The sequence below is a fragment of the Lichenostomus cassidix genome, chromosome 1 (genome assembly GCF_008360975.1).
Source record: "Lichenostomus cassidix isolate B80296 chromosome 1, HeHo_3.0, whole genome shotgun sequence".
Classification (NCBI taxonomy): Eukaryota; Metazoa; Chordata; class Aves; order Passeriformes; family Meliphagidae; genus Lichenostomus; species Lichenostomus cassidix.
Genome location: NC_139479.1, coordinates 69,337,734 through 69,361,572, shown reverse-complemented (window position 1 = coordinate 69,361,572; position 23,839 = coordinate 69,337,734). Strand labels below are relative to the sequence as shown.

At 41.0% G+C, this 23,839-nt stretch overlaps 1 protein-coding gene across 5 annotated transcripts in view; it reads right to left on the bottom strand.

Annotated features, from left to right (window-relative positions):
* The window catches only part of ATP8A2 (ATPase phospholipid transporting 8A2), a 314,444-nt gene that overhangs the window by 269,677 nt on the left and 20,928 nt on the right, over positions 1-23,839 (bottom strand). For 2 of the 5 annotated variants that reach the window (XM_085062619.1, XM_085062628.1), the window contains exons 2-3: positions 17,888-18,041; positions 7,436-7,580 (exon numbers count right to left, since the gene is read on the bottom strand). In XM_085062619.1, coding sequence (XP_084918745.1) covers positions 7,436-7,580; positions 17,888-17,957 — 215 coding nt within the window. In that variant the 5' untranslated portion in view covers positions 17,958-18,041. Of the gene's footprint in view, positions 1-7,435; positions 7,581-7,718; positions 7,850-8,334; positions 8,428-17,887; positions 18,042-23,839 lie in introns of those variants that run through there. The other 3 variants (XM_085062633.1, XM_085062600.1, XM_085062609.1) reach the window with 3 other exon arrangements.

Sequence of the window (23,839 nt, the reverse complement as noted above, 5' to 3'; positions counted from 1 at the left end):
GACTGAAAACAATTCTAGTAGCTTCCATCTGAAGAAAACCTATCAGGGAGGTTTTCATCTCCAGCACCTCACCACTTCCCCACATTTCTTATTTCTTCATTTACAGTGTAGGCTCCCACCAGAAGCAACTAAAGGCACCACTGTTTGGAAAACTTGTTCATCCCCTCGTTTGTTACAGGTGGAACTGCTCACATCTTAGAATCCCTGAGCTGTTTTTCTCAAATCATATGATTTAGGGGAAAATTATTGTTTCATACAAGTTGAAAAGACTCAGGACATATCAACCCAGCCCACTGATTTCCCTGCAGGTCAAGTTTCATTAGAACTTGTTTTATGGGGGCCACAGTGGTTTGGGTTTGCTGCAGTAAGAAAACAAAACTCTTCAGAAGAACAGTTATTCAAGTTAAATTCAAGGTCTCATACATAACCAAATCAAGGGGGGAAAAAAAAAAGCAAACAGCTGTCAGCTAGACAGCCAGACATGAAGGCTGAGGAATGTTTTACACGAGGGAAAATCTAAATTAGCACAGACATTTCAGATCACTCTCACATCATTATTTTCTAGTCATGTGCATCCTGAGTGTTGCATCCCACATCAACACCTAGTAAAAAAGGTAGAGTACTAAGTGCAACACTCAATGATTACCATTGCTTGAGCAGGCAAGTACTGTTATCTACCCTTAGGCAGAAGCTCCATTTCAGGAGCAAAACATTCAGGCTGACAAACCCAGCCTGGCTGAGCTACCTGCACTTCCTCAGAAGCTGCATCAGCATCAAGCTTATCTTCAAGGGCTTCAATCCAGTTGGTATCCTTACACAGACCACTGTTAAGACAAAAGTACATGAAAATGCACTATGAACTCTTGTCCACTGAAGCACAAGAGTAACACTACTTTTTAGTTCATTAAGATCAACTCCTACCCATGTAAGGATTTTTCAGAATTTCTAACCAAAAGTACCTTATTCCAAATTGCTCCAGTATCACAGCACTACTGCCATACATAGGTAGTAAAACACTGCAACGACTAATGTAATTGATGTTAATTACCAAAGCAAATACTACTTCCACTAGGAAAGTCTGCTACAGTAGTGCAGGCTCAATACAGAGCAGCCACTGCCACAACTGCTTACGCTCAGTTTAACCTGAAAACCAGACCACGTGTCACATTTAATAGAAGCAAGAGCACTTTTGCTTCAAAATCCAGTACCCTGGAGGCCTTTCCTAAAGCACGCAAACAGAAAAGGCCTTTCCGTGAGTCTTCTATTCATGAAATCCCTACAAAAAGGGGAACAGATTCCTAGTTATTTTTCAGCAACAAATACAGTAAACAAAGACAGTTTAGAAACGGTACTAAAAGCTCTGAAGGCATGATGTTGTTTCAGCATGCATGTGAGGTCACCACTACAGTAATACACCCTTGCTTTGCAGTAGCCCTGCTGGCAAGTACAACTCAATAAAAATAGAGCTGACCAGTTAACCTCAAAATTCTACTGTCTAATAAAGTACGTTTAGTACCATATTTAGTTACTGTGCAAACACAGAATAGCCTTTACTTAACCACACAGCATTGATATGAATATGACTGGGGGGAAAAAACAAAAAAATAAAAAATAAAAAAAATCAAACAAGTCACGTAAGCTAGCTAACTGTCTAAAAGCCAGAGTGGTAGTTTCAGTTTTAAAGCAAATTTTTAACTCTACATGTCACCACAACTTAAGCAGTGTTTATTTTAGTGACAAGCAGGGGGCTGGTAGAAGAAATTAATATTTAGTCAGTCTTGAGAGAAATGTAATTATCTTCACAACCCACAGAAACAATGTGGAATACAGTTATTATAGTTCTTAAACTCCGGTCCACCTTCGATAATTATTTGCTTTTCTACCTTTTTCTACGGACCACTAGCAGTCAAGGAGATCTAAAAAGTGAGAAAAGGCACCCAGTTAAATTCACCTGCTGTGTTGCTACTGCTGATTTATGAAATTCATCATGCCTAAAACCACCAGAACAATTTCAGGATACCAGAGAGCATGCAGCACGTGAAAGGGCACTAGAACTCCCACATATGGTGTTTTTTTCATCTAGACATTTCATCTAGGCAAATTTCAACAGTTTAACTGCCATGGGGTTCTTGCCCTAGGAACAGCCCAACTAAAACCAAAGATGCAGCAGCTTCAAATATATTAGTACAATCTGTAAACACAACACCAAGCATACAATACCAGGTACTTTTAGTTACTTTTAAAGGCTAAAAGAATCATTCTATAGCTGTACCCAAGCCTTTTTCATTGTAATAGATTGCAATATCAGCAACTGCTGCACTGCAGGAAACAAGTTTTTGCTTATTTTAAAAAGTATGTTAACCCAAGTATTTTTCTTCACTTAAAAACAGTATATACCTAAAATTACAAAGAGTTAGAGGATTAGTTTAACATGCAGTTAAGACTTGTACCATTCAGATTATAATACATCCCTTCTCTGAAGAATTTCAAAATGCTTTTCTGCAGTCAGACAAGCAATCTGTTCACATGACAACAGAAGAGTATTTCAAATGTAATACAAACACAATAAAACAAATGGCCAGTGCCTGAACTCTACTAAGAATAAACTGAACAGAAATAGAGGTAGTTTTACCTAAAGAACATGGTTATGTTTTAGTGCAAGATGAATGCGGGGCTATACCACTAAGTGCAGATAAATTCACCAGCAAATAGCAGACTACAATCCACATTTTCAACCACAGACCACAGTGAATGCTACTTGGGTTACAAGGGTCAATACCAATTGGTTAGTGATACCAGCAACTCCTATTTCAGCAGCAGGGACTCACTAAACACCGGTGAGAACATCCCCACACATTCAAAAAGCATTAACACCTCTAAATCACAACTGACTTCTACAATACCCTACCCACAAGCCAATAAAGCAATGCATTTAGCTTCATTTAAGGCAACACACATAAAATAAAAGGAAGAATACAGATTGTGCCTACAGTTTTGTCACCAGCAAGCATCCTACAGCCACTGATGGGACAGTCTGGGACTACAGATAAACAGTAGTCTAATACAGAACTTATGATTGTCCTAGAAGCCTTGTTACAGTGTTCAGTGCTAAATTCCCCAGTGGAAGTGCTTCTGCCTTATGGGACAAGAAATTGATTCTCACCTGTTTACATGAGTTTTAAGGCCCTGTACAGTTTAAAAGTAAACACTGAAGAATTTTTGCTCATTACCTTTTCTAGCAGAATTGAACTTTTGCCTGTATGGAAGACAAGTTTTGGAACTGAGGATTTTCTGGATATCAGAAAGCAACTTTTAGGGACATCCCTAACAGATCAAGCCACTAAAGTCTGTTTTGATAAGAAGCTTTCAAACAAGACTTTTGGATTCAAGATCCATTAAAAACATACAAGTTGAACTTTACCCTTCCTGAGTGTTGCTCTGCCTGACCTCCCACTCAAGCTGCAAACTGGGACTGAACTTGGGGTCCTGATTCAGATGTAAGTCAGATTTGCACCAGGATGCACTACCAGGCATGGAATAGAAGAACATTACCTAGAGCAACATTTACAAGAGCAACCCCAATGTATTTGAAAAATTAGGAGACAATTTCTAATGTCCTTAAAGCTATCTCAGCACACTTGTTCTTCCTGGATGAATAAACCAGAAGTCCAACTTCTTTTCCATCAACATTAACACATGCAACAACTGAGGGGCTCAGATCACTTAACTGGTCATTTTTTCTGCATGCACTGGAAGGAATTTCTATTACAGTACTATTATACATTCAGAACAAGCCACTGATGTCAGAGTATTACTTGTCCTGTATTACATTATTGTGAAACATCAAGGAACTATATTCACATGCAAACAGAATTTATAGAACATTGTCACTTCAAGTAAAATATACAGTCTTCAGCAAGGATACATTTGGAAAAGTGTTCATGCCATTACTTTGGTCATCTCAGAAGTATTAATACAGCACTCAAACTCCTACTACCCCATTCCACCTGTATTCCTTTGGTCTTACACGGCAATAGGGAAGTTGTTTCCCATCTTCTTGTGGGTTGACCTTGGCTGGACACTTGGTGCTCCCTGATCTGTTCTATTATTCCTCTTCTCAGCAGGACAAGAGATAAAGTATCATAAAAAAAAACCTCATGGGCCAAGATAAAGGCAGTTTAATAAAGCAGAGGTCACATAGAGAAGCAAAGGACAACAAAAAACTCACTTCCTACTTCCCACTGGCAGGCATGTCCAGCCACTTCCCAGGAAGTATGGCTTCAATACACAGAGGGGTTGCTCTGGAGCACAAATGTCGCAGTGAGTGATTCAGAGCTGTGTGGAGAGTGACTGGAAATTTCCTCAAAATAAATGTTTCATTTCTTACTGGACTTAAAAGTACAGAAATGCTCTAGTTAAACAGACAAGTGTTGAAGCTACATATGCCAAATATGTCAAAACAGGTACTAGCTAGCTTTCGTAAAAACAAACATTTAATACTGCAGTACAGCTGTGTTGGACAAAGCAGAAATATTTGTTCCTTTTGTACATATTTCAAAGCTTCTAAAATGCTTCAGCTGAAATTGAACATCATTTACCTTTTATTAAAAGGTCCAAAAAGTAACACATACATAAAGTTTTTCAAACTGAACAGAGCAGGACTGAAAATAGCTTCTGATGCAGGCAGAAGAGGTGTTTCTACAGATGTAATCACTGCTGCTACAGTGTAATAAACAACAGCGACAGCCATATATATGCACATGTCAAGGGCCAAGCTAAATCCAGCCTACAACTCACAGCACTGTTTTAAAATACTTTGTTACAAAGTTGCAAGAACACAAAAAATGTCAGCCGTTTCCCTGCACGTTCTCACTGTCTCATTTATGCCAGAGAGCCTGAGGAAAGAAGGAACATTTCTTCTTTCTACATCCTCACATTTCAAGAGCTCTTGAAGTGTTAGTGCTATCTTGCCATCCAATTAACTTTTGCAATAGCACTACATACTACTTAGAAGTGGTATTAAGAGAATTATCTGCTTTCCTTAACTTATCCAAAATTAGTTTGTCTTTATGCTCCCACAAGTATTGGAATACACTTTTACCAGTGCTTCTCTACCCACAGAAAGTTAAGCAGCTCAAGATGTTTAGAACATTTTACACAAAAAGCCATATCACTAACCTACCCCTCCTCCACGCTCTGCACTTCCATTTCTTGCTGTATTTTGCTTTGTTTTGAGCAAGCTTTTCACACTACCCTTAATTTAGAAAACTTCCTATGAACATTCACAAATTCCCACTGTTGTTCAGAGACTCCTTGATGACTACCAAAAATATGGCAGAAGTCATGCAATTTAAAACAAGCTGGTATTATTTTCACTTTAATTTTCAACAAGCCCTTATGTACAGGTGTTTATATGCTTACCCAGCACCTGGCTCTGTGGTACACTGATGCTTCCTAGTGAGATAAAACATCTGGAAATCCAAGAGTACAGAGAAAATCAGTGCTAAATCAGTTTCTGAAGCTGAACACGATAAAGTAAGAAAGTCCAAAGGCAATAGAGAACTGCAGCTCCTCAAGAGAAACCCCAATATACTTAAGTAACTACATAACCAACCACTCATTCTCCACACAAGGCCTCCTTACTCAGATATTACAACCTCAGGTCACCTTTACCTTCAGTCCCACCAGGCTGAGGGAAGAAAGCTAATCCAGAGGACGGAAAGAGCACAAGCAATGTCCATCACCCTTTAAAAGTCAAGAGATCAAAGCTTTCTTACTAAGCAGCAGCAAATCATTATAAAGTCAACTTAATTTCCAAGTGCCACTAAGGAGCTAAGATTCCTAATCAGGTAATGAAAGTATCTCTACTTTCCTATTACACTACCTGCATTTTGTCCTATCCCTCACATACTGCTATTCCTCGTAACTCACATTTTGCCTGTCAGGAGGCAAAGATTCAACAAGGTATTGAGAAACTTGTACAGCTATCAGGGGATGCCTTCTAGACAGCAAATTGGGCACAACTGCTCTTTAGTAGTAGCACTGTCAGGAACAAGTTCTTGGTAGCAGAGTTACATACTGCTTCTCCGTAAGATTTATCCAGATAAGAACAGAATCCCTTCTGCAAAACCTAAACTAGATTCTGCCAAACCTCTATTCCCTGCTTTTCCTTCTTTAAGCAGGAAAAGCACAAATAGCCTATGTACAGGAAACTGTTAAACTCATCCCTCAATTAGTTAAGGAAAAATAAAGCAAGAAAATGTCCACTGTTGCTACCCACATAGAATCAGGAAGACACTGAGAAAATGTATCATTTTAACTGCTCCTAAACCATAAACTTTCCCAGACAAGTATGTAACATGTCAAAGCTGAGGAGAAAACCACCTATAAATAAGTTGCTGCAGACCCAGAACACCAGCACCCTTCCTGAGGATATTCTTAGGACTGCCCTTGACAATACACACAATAAACCAGATAATGGAAATCATCACTTCAGCGGGATCTAAAACTCCTCTCTTTTCATAAAGGCACTCATTGTGTAAACCAGTCTTTGAACAATAACCCAAACATCTGCATTAACGAACAGAAGCCTGCTAAATAACGCTCCTCCTTAGTCATGACAGGAGCCATCTGTTCATCCAGCTAACCCAGCTAACCCCAGGCAAGTGTGGCAAGCACCACCACAACTTGCTTACACTATACATCCTCATACTCCATGTTTCAGTCCATGTTATTTGTCTTTCCCAACTGCAACATGGCATTAATCATACCACTAGAAGTACTAACACACACACCTCTACATTAAAGGGTCAAAACAGAAAAGAAAATTACCTCTGGTCTTCAATTAAAAGACACAAGTGGACCACAGCCTTTTACACATGGAGATGCCACCTTGTAGTTTCTGTAGTCATTCTAGTCCTGTTAGACACACTTTCTCTTTTCTTCCTTCCCTATTCTATACATTTTTTATATACTTAGCCTAGTTGTTCCTTCAACCGAATGCTACTTTTTAAGGGGGATACTTCATGCAGTTTACTGGATTCTACCCAAAACTCCCACCAAATTTTCACGGGTTAACCCCTGCATCCAGAAATACTTGAGTAGGTCCTGTTATTACAAAATTCAGTGCTCTACTGAAGTGAGCACCTTTTCGTGCATCTTGCCCACGCAGCTCTACCAGCTCCTTGCTCTCACCACTGTCGAGGGAAGCAGCTCATCCCTCGCTGCTGCTGGATTCTCCCGTGCACTGGCCAGACCCTGGTACCCACCGCAGACAACAAACCCCCCCGCCTCGGCAGAGACACGTTTTATTGTGTTGAAACCTGGCGTGGGCACGGTCGAGAGGCAAGGGAGAGGGACCCGAGCCCTCCCAGCCCACGGCTACGGCGTGTGCGGGATGCCGCCCGGAAAGGGAGAAGCGGGGACCGCTCCGTACCTGACCCAGTTGTCGCGGAACTTGCTCTGCTGGGGCTGGTTCAAGTAAATGGTGCGGGCTGGTGCCTCGTCCAGATCCGCCGCGGACGTGGCTCCGGACATCTCATCATCCGCCTTCTTATAGCCCGAGGTGGAACAGACAGGTCCTGCAAGGAGAGCGCGGAGGGGAGGCGGTCAGCGAGGGGCCGCACCCAGCGGAGCCGGGCCGGCAGCTCCCGGGGCCGCGCCGCGGGGAAGGGCCGCGGGTGGGCGGCGGCTGCGAGCGCGCCCTGCCCGCTGTTTACCACGGCGGCGGCTGTAAATAATGTGTGTCCGGGGAGGGGGCGGCGGGGCCGGCCGCAGCCAGCTGGCGGCGGGGACAGCGCGGGGCCCGCGCCCCCCGCCCCGCGGGGATGGGCCGGGCCCCGCCCCGGGAGCGCCGCCCCCGCTCCCGCCCGTGCCAGCGCCGCTCCCGCCGGGAGCCGCTGAGCGCCCCCCAAGCCCCGGATCCCCCGCCTCCCAGCTCCCGTGGGAGGCAACCAGCATCCCCCGCACCGCCGCGGGGCTCCGGGGCCGCTCGGCTCCTTGGCGCTGCCCGCCCGCGCGCAGCGCATCCCGAGCGGCCGAGCCCAGAGCCGCGGCCAGGGAGCAGCGCAGCATCCCCGCCAGAGCTCGCCCAGACCCCACCGCGGGAGCCAGCTGCCTTCCCTCCGCGCCAGGCACCGTACGGGGGGGCCACGGCCGGGTGGGCGGGGGAGTCTCTTCCTAAAGCTAAGACTCATTTGTCAGACTGAATTGATAAAAAGACTGTCTTCCTTTACATGTGCAGCATCAACGCTTTGACTTTAAGCTTCCGCAGCTTAAAGTAATTTTCATCTCCCACTGGTCTGGAGTGAATTGAGCTCTATAAGCATTGTTTACCTTTACGTTAAAAGAACGTGAAAACAGGAGGGAAAGCAGCTAGCTATTTCCTCTGTCAAGCCTCAGAACTTTATCAAAGGTGTGGAGACAGATTCATTGCTTTCCCCTTCCCTTCTCAGCCGTGGAGATACTTTAAGTTAGTTGAGCTGTAAATATGTTAGATAAAAATTTATCAGTTTATTCAATAAGCCATGGTTTTACAGGCTAGCACAGGTAGCTCTACACAAGAGTAAGTAAACTTGTTTCATAGGAATGTAGTAAAGAATGTATGTAGAATGCATAACAATGTTTGCACTGAGAACTTCATTCAGAGGTTAACAGAAGCAATAAACTGTACTGCAAAGCTGTAAAGCAGTAGAACTACTGTAAAGCCAGATCTTTCTCATTTCTGTATTCAACTAACATGATACTGCAACAAGCTGATCTGATCAGACAGTGGCTGAAAAGGACTGCTGCAATGAATAGGAGAGGCCCCTGAGACTACATCCTCCTTAACTAAAGCTTGAGGGGAAATTTTCAGTCGTATACAGCCTTAGCATATTGAACACTTAAGTACTTGCACTCAAGTGTAAAAATTTGTCCTATTTAACAGAATATACTTTTAAGCTAACATCCTAATCACCCCAGACCTTCCCAATGCTTGGTTCTGTATTCCCGGCGCAAACAGGCTCGGTATGCTCTACGCGTCAACCACTGGAGGGCAACGTTACCCATCCCTCGTACAGCACGGTCATGCACACAACCTTTGGGGGCGAGCAGCGGCCAATAAAGCCGATGTAATTAACAGACTGATGTGCTTTCAACAGCACCGCCTCTTGCCCAAGGCAAGTGTTGTACACTGTGAAGTCATACTTTGGAGACATTGAGCTGACTTGGAAGTTCGAGGCTAATTAATTGATTTTCTTTCAACTCAGTTGACACAGATTCAGACAGCAAAGATATGCCAACTCGATCATTTTTACCTTGTGAAAAAAGACAAATTCAGAAAGTGAAATATGAAGACTATACACTATGCAAGGCTATGCCATTATGATACTATATTAGGTTACTCAGCCTGAAGAAGCTTGCCATGACACAGAAGACCACAGAAGCTGTGCTGAGTGGATGTTTTCCCCAGCAGAAGAAAAGAACTAAATGCACTACTGGATATTTGTTGTCCTTTCCCATTGATTTCATGTTGTGTAACTGCAAAGGAGATCAAACAACAATACTCTTAAGAGCATTAAGTGCAAGGAAGCAGCTTTCATCAGTTTTCCTAATCAAGTGCCAGAACAGAAGTGCAATTATTGTAGAACAAACATGCTGTAAAATTTTTTTGTTTTTTCCGGCGACCTGATTTATTTTGGGGTTTTTTCATAACTTCCTCTAATACTTGAAATCCTCCTGATGACTAGTTCTCCTCACTGCAAAGTATTCTGAAGCTGTCTCAAAACTTTAAGGATTAACTGAGTCAATATAGCTGATAAAGTTCAGAGGTATTTAGGTTTAATTAATGCACTATACTTTTGGCTGCTCTCTCCAAGACAGGTGCCTCAAGGACTATTTGTCTCCATTCTTCAGATGCACTGAAATATTTTGAAAGCAGATTTGTGAGTGTGTAGAAACAGCTGTAATAAGGTTTTGGGTTTTGAAAGTGGCTCAAGTCAGCTGCTTCAACTCTTAGTGGAATAAGGCTGATTTTGGAAGATTATCCAATAATCCTGCCCAACAGGAATGCCTTCCACCTCCCTCCCCTGTTACTAAGCAGATCATGCCAAAAAGCCTGCAGGCAGTAGCCTTTACTACTGACTGTAGATCCTCTCCTAAGGCTAAGGAGCCTTGAGCTTCTGAGGGCCTCCTGGTGGGGTAGCAGTTCCCGGGGTTACACCCTCTTCAGGAGTATCCCCCTCAAGGACTCCTGACCACATGCAGACCATCACTTCAGCCATGCAAAAGGAACCTCACCTCTGTTTGTTGTTTCAGAAAGGCTGTGGATAAACACAGCAGACGTGACCACCTCCAACAGTTGTGGAACTTGAAACTGACGGCTCAGCAGCTCTTATTCACAGTAGTGTTTACTTCCCTGTATCCGGAGAAATTAGACTCACTGACTTCACTTTAGGGCATGCCAACTTTTCACTCTGGGATGGTGTCTCTCCCACATGACTTGCACCTTTCCTGTTGTTCACCCAAGGACCTGCAACACTGCCATGCAATTTATTTTGCAAAAAACTATTCATGCTTCAATTAGTATTAATAACAGACCACTGTATCTCATAGCCTCTTCATTTAGCATGTTTAGCTACATGAAATTTTGAATGTTCTGGTCACATTGATCTTAAGTCTGCAACACAGAATTGCTTAGGTTGGAAAAGATCTTTAGGATCCTCAAGTCCAACCATGAACCCAGCACTGCCGAGTCCACCACTAAACCGTGTCCCAAAGCACCACATCTACCTGTTTTTAAGCATCTTCAAGGATGGTAACTCAACTACTTAGATCCTTGCAGAATTTAAACATTGTCCAATACACCTTGCTCCAATTCTGTGGCATGAGACACTTTCTCCAGGAGTTTAATACTGTTTCCCACTGTGCTTTACAAGTTCAGTAAGTCAGACTTGAATTATAAACTCCCTTACAAAAAGCCCATTTGCTTCTTCAAGGCTCTTACTTCACACTATTTAATGAGGTTTCTTCTAAAAAAAGATGGGATTAAAGCTTGACAAAAATAAAGAGATTTTATAGCTTTCTATCATCATTAAGAGAAACAGACTTGATGCCCTGACAAATTCACATGGCATTTATTATTACTTGAAAAGCAATGACTTATGATTTAATACTCTTACATCACTCGGCTTGCAAAGATGACATTTTCCATGTATATCTCTCTCCTTAATGTCTGCTCAGTAATAGTCATAGCTTCTGTATGATCGAGTAAATAAATGTGTTGTGAATTCCGTAGTGTTTTGAAAGATGCATCACTTTGGATGCTTGTCAACTGCAAGAAGTCACGAGAGAACTCATGTTGAAAATTTATCACTTTTTTCTTAAGTACATTAGCCAGCTATTTGCTACTTCTAGCTTGGTGATGAGTTTGATTGCTCTAACATGTGTTGCATTTTTAAGAACAAGTGATTATAGACCAATTAAGCCCCTCACTGAAACAGAAGAACCATAAGCTACAAGAAACAGCTGGTTTGTACAGGAGAAGTTCACCAAACAGGCTTCAAGCAATGTTAAGAGGGGTTGCAGCCAAGAATCACACTTCTGATTCTGCACACTGTTTGTAGGATTAGGATCCTACAAAGAAAGCGTTAAAGTACACTGAGGTGAAGAGGCTGCCTCCACTTGAGTAGAGATGGACTACGATATCGAGAGGTCCTCTAACTCAAGTACTCTGTGATTATAACCTTAGACAGTCATAATTAAAAGTTTAAGTAGCCACAGAGTTCCCTGTATGCCCCCAACTGTACTAAGTGGCACTTTTGAATTGAGACATATGAAATACATCTTGCCTCAGAGTGAAAGAGAGCCTCACCAACAGCCTCCAAACTTTCTCGTTTATGGAAAACTTCTCATTTTTGTTATTGGTTAAGCTTTAAAGAGTTATCAAAGTGAATATCTGAGATGCTAGGAGCTGTGTTTAGAGAGGTGGCACACAAGTTTGGACTTTTCCTTGAACTGAAATGCAAATCTGGCTCTCAACAAGCCACCCTGATTTAGTAACACCATCACTTTCTTGGGATAAGATTTTTTCACATCACAAACTGAGTACCAAAGATGACGCCAAATGAGGAGTTGTACACTTCAGAATTGTCAACAAGTTCATATACAAACAGTGACTTTGAAGCTTGACTAAATGAGCTGGTTTTACCTGAAATACATTATTTCTTGCAGCATTTCCCTAGCTTCCTTCACTGTTAACAGCAATGCAGTTGAAAGTTAATCTACAAACACATAAGGTTCAAGAGGGAGAGCACAGCATGCTGCCAACAGCAGATGCAGGACATGAACTCCAGCTACCAAGTCCTCCAGCAGAGCTTTGTTCCACAGGACTGGGATATCTTGACCTTGAGTTATAACCAGTTCATGTGAAAAAAACCCTGATAAAAAGTGTTAAGGGTTTAATTTTTAAGAATTTACAAATCTGCCACTATGTTCAACAGTATAACATTGTAGGCAAACATTCTGACATACCCATGTCTGAACAAAGGAAGGAAGATCTGGAAGATTACACAGTGGAGCTTTTCTTTTCTAGCTCTTCTATTATCAAAAGTAATTTTAAACATGCTTCTGTCACTGCAGATGTATGTCCTGCAAAGTAAGATGTCTTTAGATCTGCATGCCCATACCAGAGGTCATAATAGCAGCAGCTTTGACATTTATATACAGCTGCAAAACACCTCTCAGTTCTCTCAAGACTCGTGCAAGAACTGTTCTGCTTTAAAGTTACTGGAAATGTGGCTCTTTCATTTGCTTAAGGAGAAGCAAGTATGACACACTATTCCTGCCCAAATGACATTTACCCTAAATCTTAGGACTAAAGCACGGTTGCATCAAGAAATGAAGCTATTATTTTCCAAAAAAAAAGTAATATTTAGTAGGTGGGGCTTTAGATGTGTTTTACTGCAAACTGTTAAGTTCTGTAAACAGCACCATGGATGTTACTAACATTTATCTTTCAGGAACTTAAAGCTTTCAGCAGGTCCAATCAACAAGTATGGTACGCAACTAATTTCAATCATGAAAATATGAACAAATCCTGTTAACTTTAATAGGCAGTTATAAAGTTTTCCTCAGCTTTCCCAAGAGAGTGCCTTGCAGTTTGAGGCCAAGCAGAACTTCTTTTTACTAAAAACAATCTTTTATAAATGATAGTAACAAGTATAGGACTTCCGCAAGAACGCAAAATTCAGTAGGAAGGAGAGAGTAAGGTACTGCACATTTTCACCTGAGACTTCACTGGCACTGAGCTTCTGAGCTAGTAGTACCTAATCAGCTTACAGGGTTAAGAGTGCTTCCGTCTAGGATAACAAGGAGGCCATGAGAAATTCTAGTGACAGAAGATGATTGTTAGCTTCAACATACACAATGCATGAGAACACATGTACACCAACCTTCAGACTATCACCAGGGAATGCTTCTCACACTGGAAGCAAGAGCTCTCTGTCCATCTCCATCATTCCAGGCATTAGGAGCTCTACAATGGGTCTCGTACACTAATAAGCTGAAGTGCTTGCTACCATGCAGCGCTAGAAGTCAACAACAAGTCAGTACAGTTAGTTGCTGAAATGCTATTGCAGATATCTAAGTGACTACTCACTTCAAGCCCCTCCACTTACCAGCTTGCGCAGCAAGACACATAAACAGCATTATGTGCAGTCCCAGGGAAGGTACTGTTTCTCTTACAGACTAAAGACTATATGAAACAGAAAAGCTGGACGTAAACTCAGGTCTGACATTTAAAATGGTAGGTACATCATCCAAGTGCCTTTATCGCTAGTTTGGGTTTTCAGGGGTTCTTAGGGTTTGGGGGTTTTTTTGTTTTGGTTTTTTGGGTTTTTTTTTAATAGTTGCATGCAGAAAAACTGCAAGGCTAATAAGTGAGAAAAAGAACATCAGATTAGAGTTCTTCACACAACATTTTATTCTTAAAAGTTAACCTGAATTTATATCTGTTGACAGCTAAACCGATAGTGAAAAAACCTTGTGTTCAGCTCAAGCAACTTGACATTACTATGGAACAGTCCTACTGTGAGTCAAACTTGGGACAGTGGGAGTTAAAGCTCTTGGATAACTCCCCTGTTCAAACCAGAACACAAAAAGACATGCATATCTTTGTAGCAGATGTTTTAGAGATGCACAGCAAGAAAGCACAGCTGTTTTATGCACAGCAGAGAATCAGTTTGGAAGACAGGAAATTTTTTCTGTGAGATACAGACCAATAAACAAAGTGAGACTCAGATGGAGACAGTGGCTCCAAAAGGATATTAAGAGCAAATGAAGCTTCAGAAGCACAAGAGAAGACCAAGCGAAGGAACATCATTCTCTGGATTCCAGGATGCAAGGAGGAAGTTGTCATCAATCAAGCTGACAGATATTGCACAAGAAAATAAACAGACACAGGTCTGTGGCATCACTCCTTTTCTCTTTACGGCTATGCAATATGTTGGTTATCAAAATTAACAGGACTAAGAAGGCTATTGTTGGACAGGAAACTTATCCAATGGGATAATGCTTGTGGATTTCTAGCATCTCACAGTGTACTTCAAGGATCGCTGCAAAGAATGTTGCTATGAAATGGGAGCTCAGCTAAGCCAGAAGAAAAGCTTGCATTTACTGGTCAATCCAAGCAAGACCAATTTGCCTGTGGGGTGTAGCTACAGGAGAACTGCAGTGTTATAATAAACACAGAAATAATCCCAGTATAGGTGGATCAGTAGTTCATAGACAGCTGTATTAACAGACACACAGCATCAGCAGCTCTCCCTTCACTAAACTGCACCCATTTATGAAAGTCTTCTTGTAGCCTCAGCTGATGCAAAAGCAGCAGTTGACGTTAAAGAAACCAAGAGAATCAGAGCTCCATTTTCTTGGCCCTGTTAATGTTAAGCCTAAACAGGAATAGTATATGCCTTGTGAAGTTTAGTCACTTTTCTTGTGTTTATCCCAGATTTAAGCTAAATTTGACAACACTAAAAAAAGGTCTTTTTGAATAATCTTAAATTACTAACTAGAAAGTTCTTAACTCTGAGAAATTCAAGGCACAAAGCACTGCTGCTTTTGAGGAGCAGCCTCCAATTGTAAATGGAATTGCATGCCACAGACAGCTGGAGCCTGGATATTTTTGTATATGCCCAAACTCATTTGAATGAAGCAGCTAATGTCACAAACAAACGAAACAGATTCCTAGCAGAACAGTAGAGATTTCAAAGAACTAAACAGCAGCAACCAGAATTATGCTACCTCAGGAATTCAGCAGAAACTGTATACAAAGAAGATTCAGATGCACTGTCACACACAAATACTGCATATTTCAAGACACAAACCAGAATTCTTACTGAGGGAAGGGGTAAGAAGCAGGTCCACGTAATAAAACTCACCTACCTCTGTATGAATAATAGACATTATTCAAAGCTAAAAATCAATTGGCAGAAAACTCAGGTATGGGAAAGCAAAGGCACCTGTGGTCTAAGTTAAAGTCTCCTTGGTGCATTTTTTTTTTTTGCTTCTTGAAGTGACAAAATAAAGGCCTGATGTTTCTATTCCCTCTAACAATCCGCATATGCAGCCTTTGTGAGACCACAAAAAGAATAACACTTGGCCTAAAATAGCTCTTCTCCATCTCCCAAGTAATTCTGTACCTTCTCACTTAATGTCAAAACCAAGCAGTTCCAGCTGATAATGCTGAACTAATAAAACTGCACATGAGCTATTCTTATTCTGCCTCCAGCTTCATAGCCACAACTGTCAGCTAAATTCCAAGGATGAACATGTATTACTAGTAAGTAAAAAAGTTAATTCCTTTTCTCCCCTGCCCCAGCTTCCAGACTAACTTTACAAAACCATTAGGGGAACTAGTAATTCACACCAGTTAAAATAAGTGGTTTGTTGTTACTTTTAAGTTCCCATATCACATTGGACAAAAATGGTGTTTCTAGAAGCTTCACTCTTCTTTTACTCTTTCCTTCTGTTCTCCAAACTTACTTGTGTAGCAGTTTCTCACCATAACTTGGACTTCAAGCAGTTTTTTTGGTATATACAGCGTATGTCTGATTAATAAGAACCAATGGTATATCTGATGCCTGAAAAAATAATTTTCAGGCAGCATATAAATTAGATCTAATAGCCTGACACAAAGTCAAATACTCAGCTTCAGCAGCTACTGCTCAACACCAGAATTTTAAATAGGCAAGTACTGCAGTTCCAGTAAGCTGAAGGAGCCTCCCAAGCTGTCACTAAAACCCCTCAAGATCAAATCCAAACACTTCCTGTGAAATAGGTTTTTTCAAAGCTGTTCAGACTATTTGCAATTCTCAGACTCAGATTCAACTCTGAAAATTGAGTTCCATATGTTCCAAGTTTCCAACAACTTTCCATCAACTGTAAAGACACAAAGGCATCCAAAAAAAAGTCAATTTTTTTTCTAACCAACTGCACATGAACAAGCCCCACAAGAAACAGCAGTCAGGCAGCTTTGAAGGAGCTAACAGAGGCATTGGTTCAATGAGAATTCGATATACCAGCTACTAGTGTTCTCTCTTCAGGGTTACTTGGTTTTGGCACTCTGGGGAACAAGGTTTCTGCTCTTGGTCACCACATGTCACCACTTCACTGCCCACTGCTTCACTGCTCTTTTCACAAATTACTACTATTTTTAATTCCTGGATTAGCATGGCCTACCAACTGTCAGTCGAGTTCAAAACACATGTGCACATATTAGAAAACAATGAACAAGTCTTCAGCACTTAACACAGTGTGGAGAGCACTGGATTTAGAGCTACATATTTAACATAATTTAGAAGCATTTTCACACACAAGGCAACAGTGCAAAATGCAGATTCATTGGGCAAACATATGAAAAAACATTGTATTCATTCTGCGTGAACTTTCAGCCTCTGAGATAAAAACTTTTAAATGAAGTTTCTTTTGAATTTTCTGCTCAAAAAAATCTTTCAATACAAAGGAAAAAACAAACCACAAACCATTGCATTTGACAATGCACAACAATATTTCTACTCCCGTCTTCCAGTCTCATTACTTGAAGTTCCTGGAATGTATCAGAGATCTGATTATTAAAGCAGTTTCAAAAAAGTGAACATGAGGTGGCAGAAGCTACAGCTAAATTGGATTCTTATACTTCAAACAAGAATAAAAATCTCTCCTGTGAATAATCCCACTGCTCAAGGAAGATCCTGGAATTCTAGCAGAATTCTGTAGCAGGTGTATCTATTCTGTCAGATACACCTTGGATAACCATGACTAGTAATCCCATTTGTGGGCCATGTACATAACTATCAAGTACAGCATATCTGTTGTGTGATTAGTGGAATATTTCAAAAACAGACACCAGAAATCTCCTTAGCACAACTGACAGTCACAGCTAATCCTTAGAAAAAAGCAGCTACAGCCTTCTTGCCTCACACCTTTGAGGTTTGTTTCCCTGTATTAATATTGGTTGAAGCTAAAAATATCTTTGGCGCACCATAATTCTATTAGCATTCTGACACCCAAGTGCTTTTTTGTTTTCTGTAATGCATCTGTTCTATAACAATTTATTAACAGCGTTAAGCATATCAGCTGCATGCACAGCTGATCTTGATTTCTAAGAGAACAACTTAAACAAGAAAAATAAATGGGTTTCCATTATACGCTCATGATTTAAAGCTGTTTTCTTCTACTAAAAGCCCAGAGGCCTATAGCACTGGCTTCTAGCCAACACTAGATTAGAAAGATTTACTGCATACATAGTGACCTTTTTCTCTAAAGCATTCCCAAAGCTGTTGTTCTTAATACTGTCCACCCCCAGTTCAGTGTAATGCACATTCAAAGCAGCTGCCCATTGTACAGTTACCTAGAGAGAAGCATCTCTTCCAGCGACGGCACAGAGACATGATGTTCATTCCTTCTTGCACTGGCTGCATGGAGATGAAAACAGCAGTAGTCCTTCAAAGATCTCTACAGCATTAGCAGGTCTCAAAGCTGATTAAAGTGATCCCCATGGTAATCTGTGAAATATATGTTTGCACTTTCAAACTACTCCGCACTGGATTCACACAAGGCAAGTGTGCACTACGTGCCTGTGTATACCCATGCACAAAGAGACAGCTGGAGGTTTCACTGAAACATTCTAATATATTAAAAAAAAAAAAAAATTTAACATCATCTGGTATTTCAGCACTTGAAACAATGACCTATCCAGTTTCTGGACTCTGACCCCTCCTCATCACCTCTGCCAGGTTTCAAAGCACAATTTCTCAAGTGAAATCCTGGGAGAAAGATGTTCTGTTCCTACCTGAGACACTATCTGTGATGCTACAGGTCATGAGAGCCATTCACCTCTGCAGGTATAAGGGGTTATTTTTAACTTACTTTTTTTTGCTTCTGAGCAAGGTTAGTATCAAAGTGTTTTGGCTGTCAAATGAAAAGGTTAAAAATTATTTCAGCTATCCCTTCAGCCAATAAAAGCCCTCTCCTTCAAGAAAAGAAAAAGTAGTTTTTCAGTTTCTTTTCACCCCTAGTAACATCATTATTACGTACCTTCCTTTAAAGCCATTTCTACTTTTGTTGGGTACAGCTTGGATAACCATGACTATTCATCCTATTTGTGGGTCATATAAATAACTATGAAGCACTAAGAACAGCTTTCCAAGGTCCTTCCTCCCTGGCAGTCTGTCTCCCTTCTTCCCATTGGCCCCCTCCAAACTACTTGCTTGTTTTCTGGATAGTGAAAAGAAAACATCAGCAGCTTGTTTAAAGCCTCAGAAGATAGCCATAGGAGGAAGCAAAGATTTGACTTATTGAACTGTATCAGGAGTGACCATTCCAGCAAAGCACTGGATCTGTAGTAGGTTTCCCTGTGGCCATGAGGCCCACTTGAGTGGTACATATTCTATTTTTATCAAGGGAGTACAGTTATTCCAGGACAGCTGTGTGCTCTGAGAAAGCCAGCCCACACCAGCAAGGGGAGATGGGAAGAACCACCACTGGCTGTTAACTGCCAGCAACTGCACCTGCTCCAGTTCAGCCTTTCTGAAGCTACCAGCACACTACCATTACACCATCAGCCTTGGGGTTTAGTTCTGTTTATGCCTGGGTGGAGCCAGGCTCCAGATATGAGGGGTGTATCAAGCCCATCTCTTTCCACCAACAGGAAGCTGCACGCATCACCTGACAATTGGTACAACAAACGCTGAAAAGAGATAATCATGTAAGAGGTATCAAATATTTATGAGCAAGATAATGACAGGAAACCATGGAAGACACTGCTAGCTACAAGTAAGTGCTTTTTCCTCAGGAGAGGAAGGTATCTCTAAAATTTTAGGTGCTCTTATCCAGCTTTCATTAAGGAAGCATGTTGCATAATGCATGAGGAAAACATCTGAGAACAATGTTTGAGCACATTATCTATTCCCTACACAGATGCATCCATGAGCAGATAATGTTGTATCTGTTTGTCCTCTGCATATATTTGTGCCTTAATTTGCTTGCTAAAAATGTGGTAAAAGCTCACCAGCTGACTAGCCTAGCCTAGCCTAACTGAGCAGTTCCCTACATATGGGTTGTTCATGGGACATATGAACAACCCATCTTGAACCCAAACTTCGTATCTCACCCTTTCCAGGCCGGTGAGGTCTGACAGCAGACTGCAGAGGCACCCTCAACACATCTAGAGAAGAGTGCAATAGCAATAGCACCAGAATGGCCAGGCCTAAAACTGGCCAGGCAGGGTGTTGACTGCTTCCTGTCCTGGGCTCCCACTTACCCCCTACAGCCTCATCCCAGACACCATAGCCACACTGAATCCATCTTATTTCAAAGTTTCCTAGATCTCTTTACCTCCTTCAATGGCTTGTGTAGATTCCTCTGAGCTCCCCTCACAGCAAGCAGAACATACATAAGCCATATACAGGATACTCAAGAAGCATTAGGATGCATTTTAAGCCAGCATTGTTGGCATATTTACCATCAAGTGTGCTGCTTGCATCAGTACTGCTTTTTATTATTGGAAATCCCTTCCATGCATAATGCTGAGTATCACTGACTCAGTGCTGGCAGCTCCAGGCATTGACAGAAATGAGTCAGACATCAAAACATTACAAAAGCTTTTTTTAGACATCATAATGTTTGGAGTCTTGGGGTTTGAGGCTTGGTTTTATTCCTTAAAAAAAAAAAAAGTATATCCTCATCTCTGACCCTTTAAAGTAAACACATCATGTGCTCAGGATTGCCTGCAATTACAGCTTGATTGTTCTGCAATGCAGGCTCCTCTCCCCACACACTACTTGAAAGTGAGCTACAAGCTTGACATAAGGCTGGTCAGAAGTATCATGAAAGCTGGAAGTACTTGTATTTGGTTTTAATGCTGAGGATAAAGTTCATCTCTGATGTAATAGATGTTTTTGCATAAAGTTTAGGGAAAACTTTCCAAGTACAAGTCATTTTGAATCCAATATTTATTCTAGTAAAATAGTCTTGAAAATAAGTTTCTTTTTTTTTGTGTCTTCACTAACAGGTTTTTGCTAGTTTAGTATACCTAGTGTGCATATGAAAGGACTAGAAGGACTTGATTAAAAACAGAAACTTAGAACAGAAATATGGATAATTCCTTAACCCTTTCCTTCCCCAGAGAAACTGTTCACACTTGAGCAAACTTATTGACAACCACAGAGAATGACTAAATATCAGATCAGTTATTACACATACACTTGTATCTGCTCCTAAAGTCACCTTGTGATTGTCATAGTCTTGTTTATCCTGACAGTCAGATCTACATGCTAGGGGATAAGTCAGGAATGCCCAATTAAAATGATTCAGCAAGGAAGTACCAGCTAACAGCAAATATTTTACATAGTTACCAACATAAGCACATGAAAAGGAAATTTCTAACCACCTAATTCATAAGTGTTCACAGAGTCTCAACACATCCATCCACCTCCACAGGTTTCCTTTTCTGCAGCCAAGGCATGAGGCACAGGTGGGTAAAGTAAGAGTCTGTGCAGCACTTGGGCAGCACAGGTGAATTTTTTCATGCAACAAGGACTGGGCTCTTCCCACCTGTTTCCAGCGTTCCTGCCTCCAGGATCAGTGCATCACAGATGGGTACCAAGACACATCATTCATAGCACTGAGCTATTCTTCATCCCACAGATACCATTAAGCATTTTATTACTGAATAAGCCTTCAGATTTCAAAGAGCACTTAATCAATTCCTGAACATTTTGGGCTCCCAGACAGTGTGTCTGTGCTGAAACACATCTCCAAGGGCATTGCATGTTAGGAAGGTGTCTAAACATGCTGGCCCAGCAGTGAAATAGGGGGCTGATTTACTACTACTGCTGGTCACAACACTTATGAGGAAAACTGAGGCTTTTTTTCAGAGGCCCCTGAACAGGAGCTCATCTAGACAATACCCAACCCTAGTAGTTAGTCCCGGCCCTTCCCCAGTATACACACTGCTCAGGAATGAAGTGGGTAAGTGATTTTGAGTGATTTGCTGAAGAAGTTCTTAATTTTAAAGATAAAGATTAGGTCTTAATCTCTCAAGCTCTAACAGGTCCCTCCACATCTTAGCAAGAACACAGGTCAGAGCTGAACAGAATTCTTCAAGTTAATTTTATGCAAGCTTCTTTCAGAGCATATTGTCCAATCATCAAATACTCCCTTTGGCAGTCTACTTTCAATATAATCCAGTTTTAGATTAAGTTGAAGTTTCTTTCTTAGCAACTAAATGAGCTAGCAAAGTTCAGGACAAGAACCTGAGCATATCCTAGAGATGATAGAGAGACAGATCTGAAGACACAGGCTGAGCATCAAGATGTCAACCTTTTTGAAAAGTTTTCTACTCCATCTTTATGGTCTGATCTTTATTGGTGAAATGCAAATACTTCTGGAGGCCAGAAATGTATTTTTGACACTGTTCAACATCATATTAACTGTTGGGAGTCCTAGCAAAAGTAGCTTTTCCTTCTGCATGGAGTAACTGACCTGTGCTCCTCAAAGAGGACTATCCTGTAGAGAAGTTTAAACTGCTTAACACTAATAGAGTTCAGATTTTAAGCCACTCCTCTGCCTACACCCTCAGATACATGATCACTATATGCTGAGCACCTGTAGCACCTTCATTTTACACAGAGTGACTTTTGGAGTGTGTATCTAGCACTGGAAGGCAGCAAAGCACCCACAGCCACAAGCAGAGCTCAGAACACTGGAAGTTGTTAAAAAACAAGTTTCACCCAATTAATAACATGCAATAAAGCAAATATCACTTCATTCTCTGTGCTTCAGTGTAGAAAGCAAGTCAACACACTGGCCAGGTTCCTGGCAAGCCAGTGAGAAGGACTACAAGCAAGAAACCAAATACCACAGCTGGCTTAAGTGCATTTGTTCCTACTCTGGTGACTTCATGAGTACTGGCCACAAACCACACTAATTAGCAATTACTCAAGTCTTGTAGCAGTTAATGATTTCTCAAGTCTGGAATGTATTTCTCTGCAGTGATATTTAGACACAAATTTTATTTGTTTTGTAACAATTGGGATTCTTAGCATCTTACAACAGAAATACGACATTTTGTTTAAAGATGAAGTTAGAAAGCCCACGTTTGAATAATTTCAAAATAGATTTGTCACCAAAATTCATGGGATTTTTGTTGGGATGAACTGACAAGTTTTCCATTCATTACACCTCACCATCCACACCCACTATTAGCTTAACTTCTATTGCATTCCAAAAGGTTAAAAAGCTTTAGCATGCTGACTCAAAAACAGATCAGATTGGTAGGGGTAACATCTAATCACAAGATTTAATCCCTTCTGCCCAAGGCTGCTGGTTAGAGAACAGAGTGGCTGAAACATTGGAAAAACAGCTCTGGTAGCATCAGTTTGTCAGTGTACTCAAGTGATTTAAGACAACGGTGCTGTTGTATCTAACCCCATTAGTTCAAGCTCAGTATTCTCAGTCAGGAAACCAACTTTTCAAAAGCAGGTAATAAGCAGGCTAGTAACTGCTACTGCCACTTGCATATCAGAGTATTTTCCAGCCAAAAGTTGAGGCATAACCAATTTCTATTCCATTGTTCTTAGCTGGAGGTTGTTCAACTTCAGAAACATGCTCTTTGCCCTCCTCCAGGATTTATCCATTCAAGATTTATATAGAGCACCTGTTCAGAAGAATCCTGAAGTAACACTTGCATTGAGCACCAGTTTTATGCTTTCATGATGGCAAACATTGACAGATGTGCACGGAACTGCCTACAGGGTCAAAAAGACCATTCTTCTAACAGGCATTTGTTAATAATGAAAGAGTAGCTGTAGGTTCTTTTTAAAATATATTTCCCTACCTTCTACAATCAAAGATTCATGTTCCCTACCACAGACTGGGAAGGGAATTAGTTCTCAGAGCAGCTCAGATCCGTGGAGACCTCAAATAATTTAGTATTTGAGAATGTAACCTCAAACAATTTAGTAGGAAAATTTTCAGTTTTACGTTTATCAGATCATCTCCAAGCTGCCGATTAGATGTTTTAAATCAGGAAATTGAAAGCACATGTATGCATATGCATGGACTACAAGCAAGAAAAATCAATTTCCAGTCTCTTACTCTGTTGTGCTATAATGATGTTGGAGTAAAATTAAGGTCTCTTAATCCTGATGAGATTAGTGATGAGTCAGCCAATTCATGTTTATGAAATTTTAATGGAGAAAAAAAGTATAACAATTTTGACTTCCTGATGGTACACCAAAGCCCATACTGCCATAAGATCTACAGAGGACTCAGCTTTTCACATATCTATTCTGTTTATTTA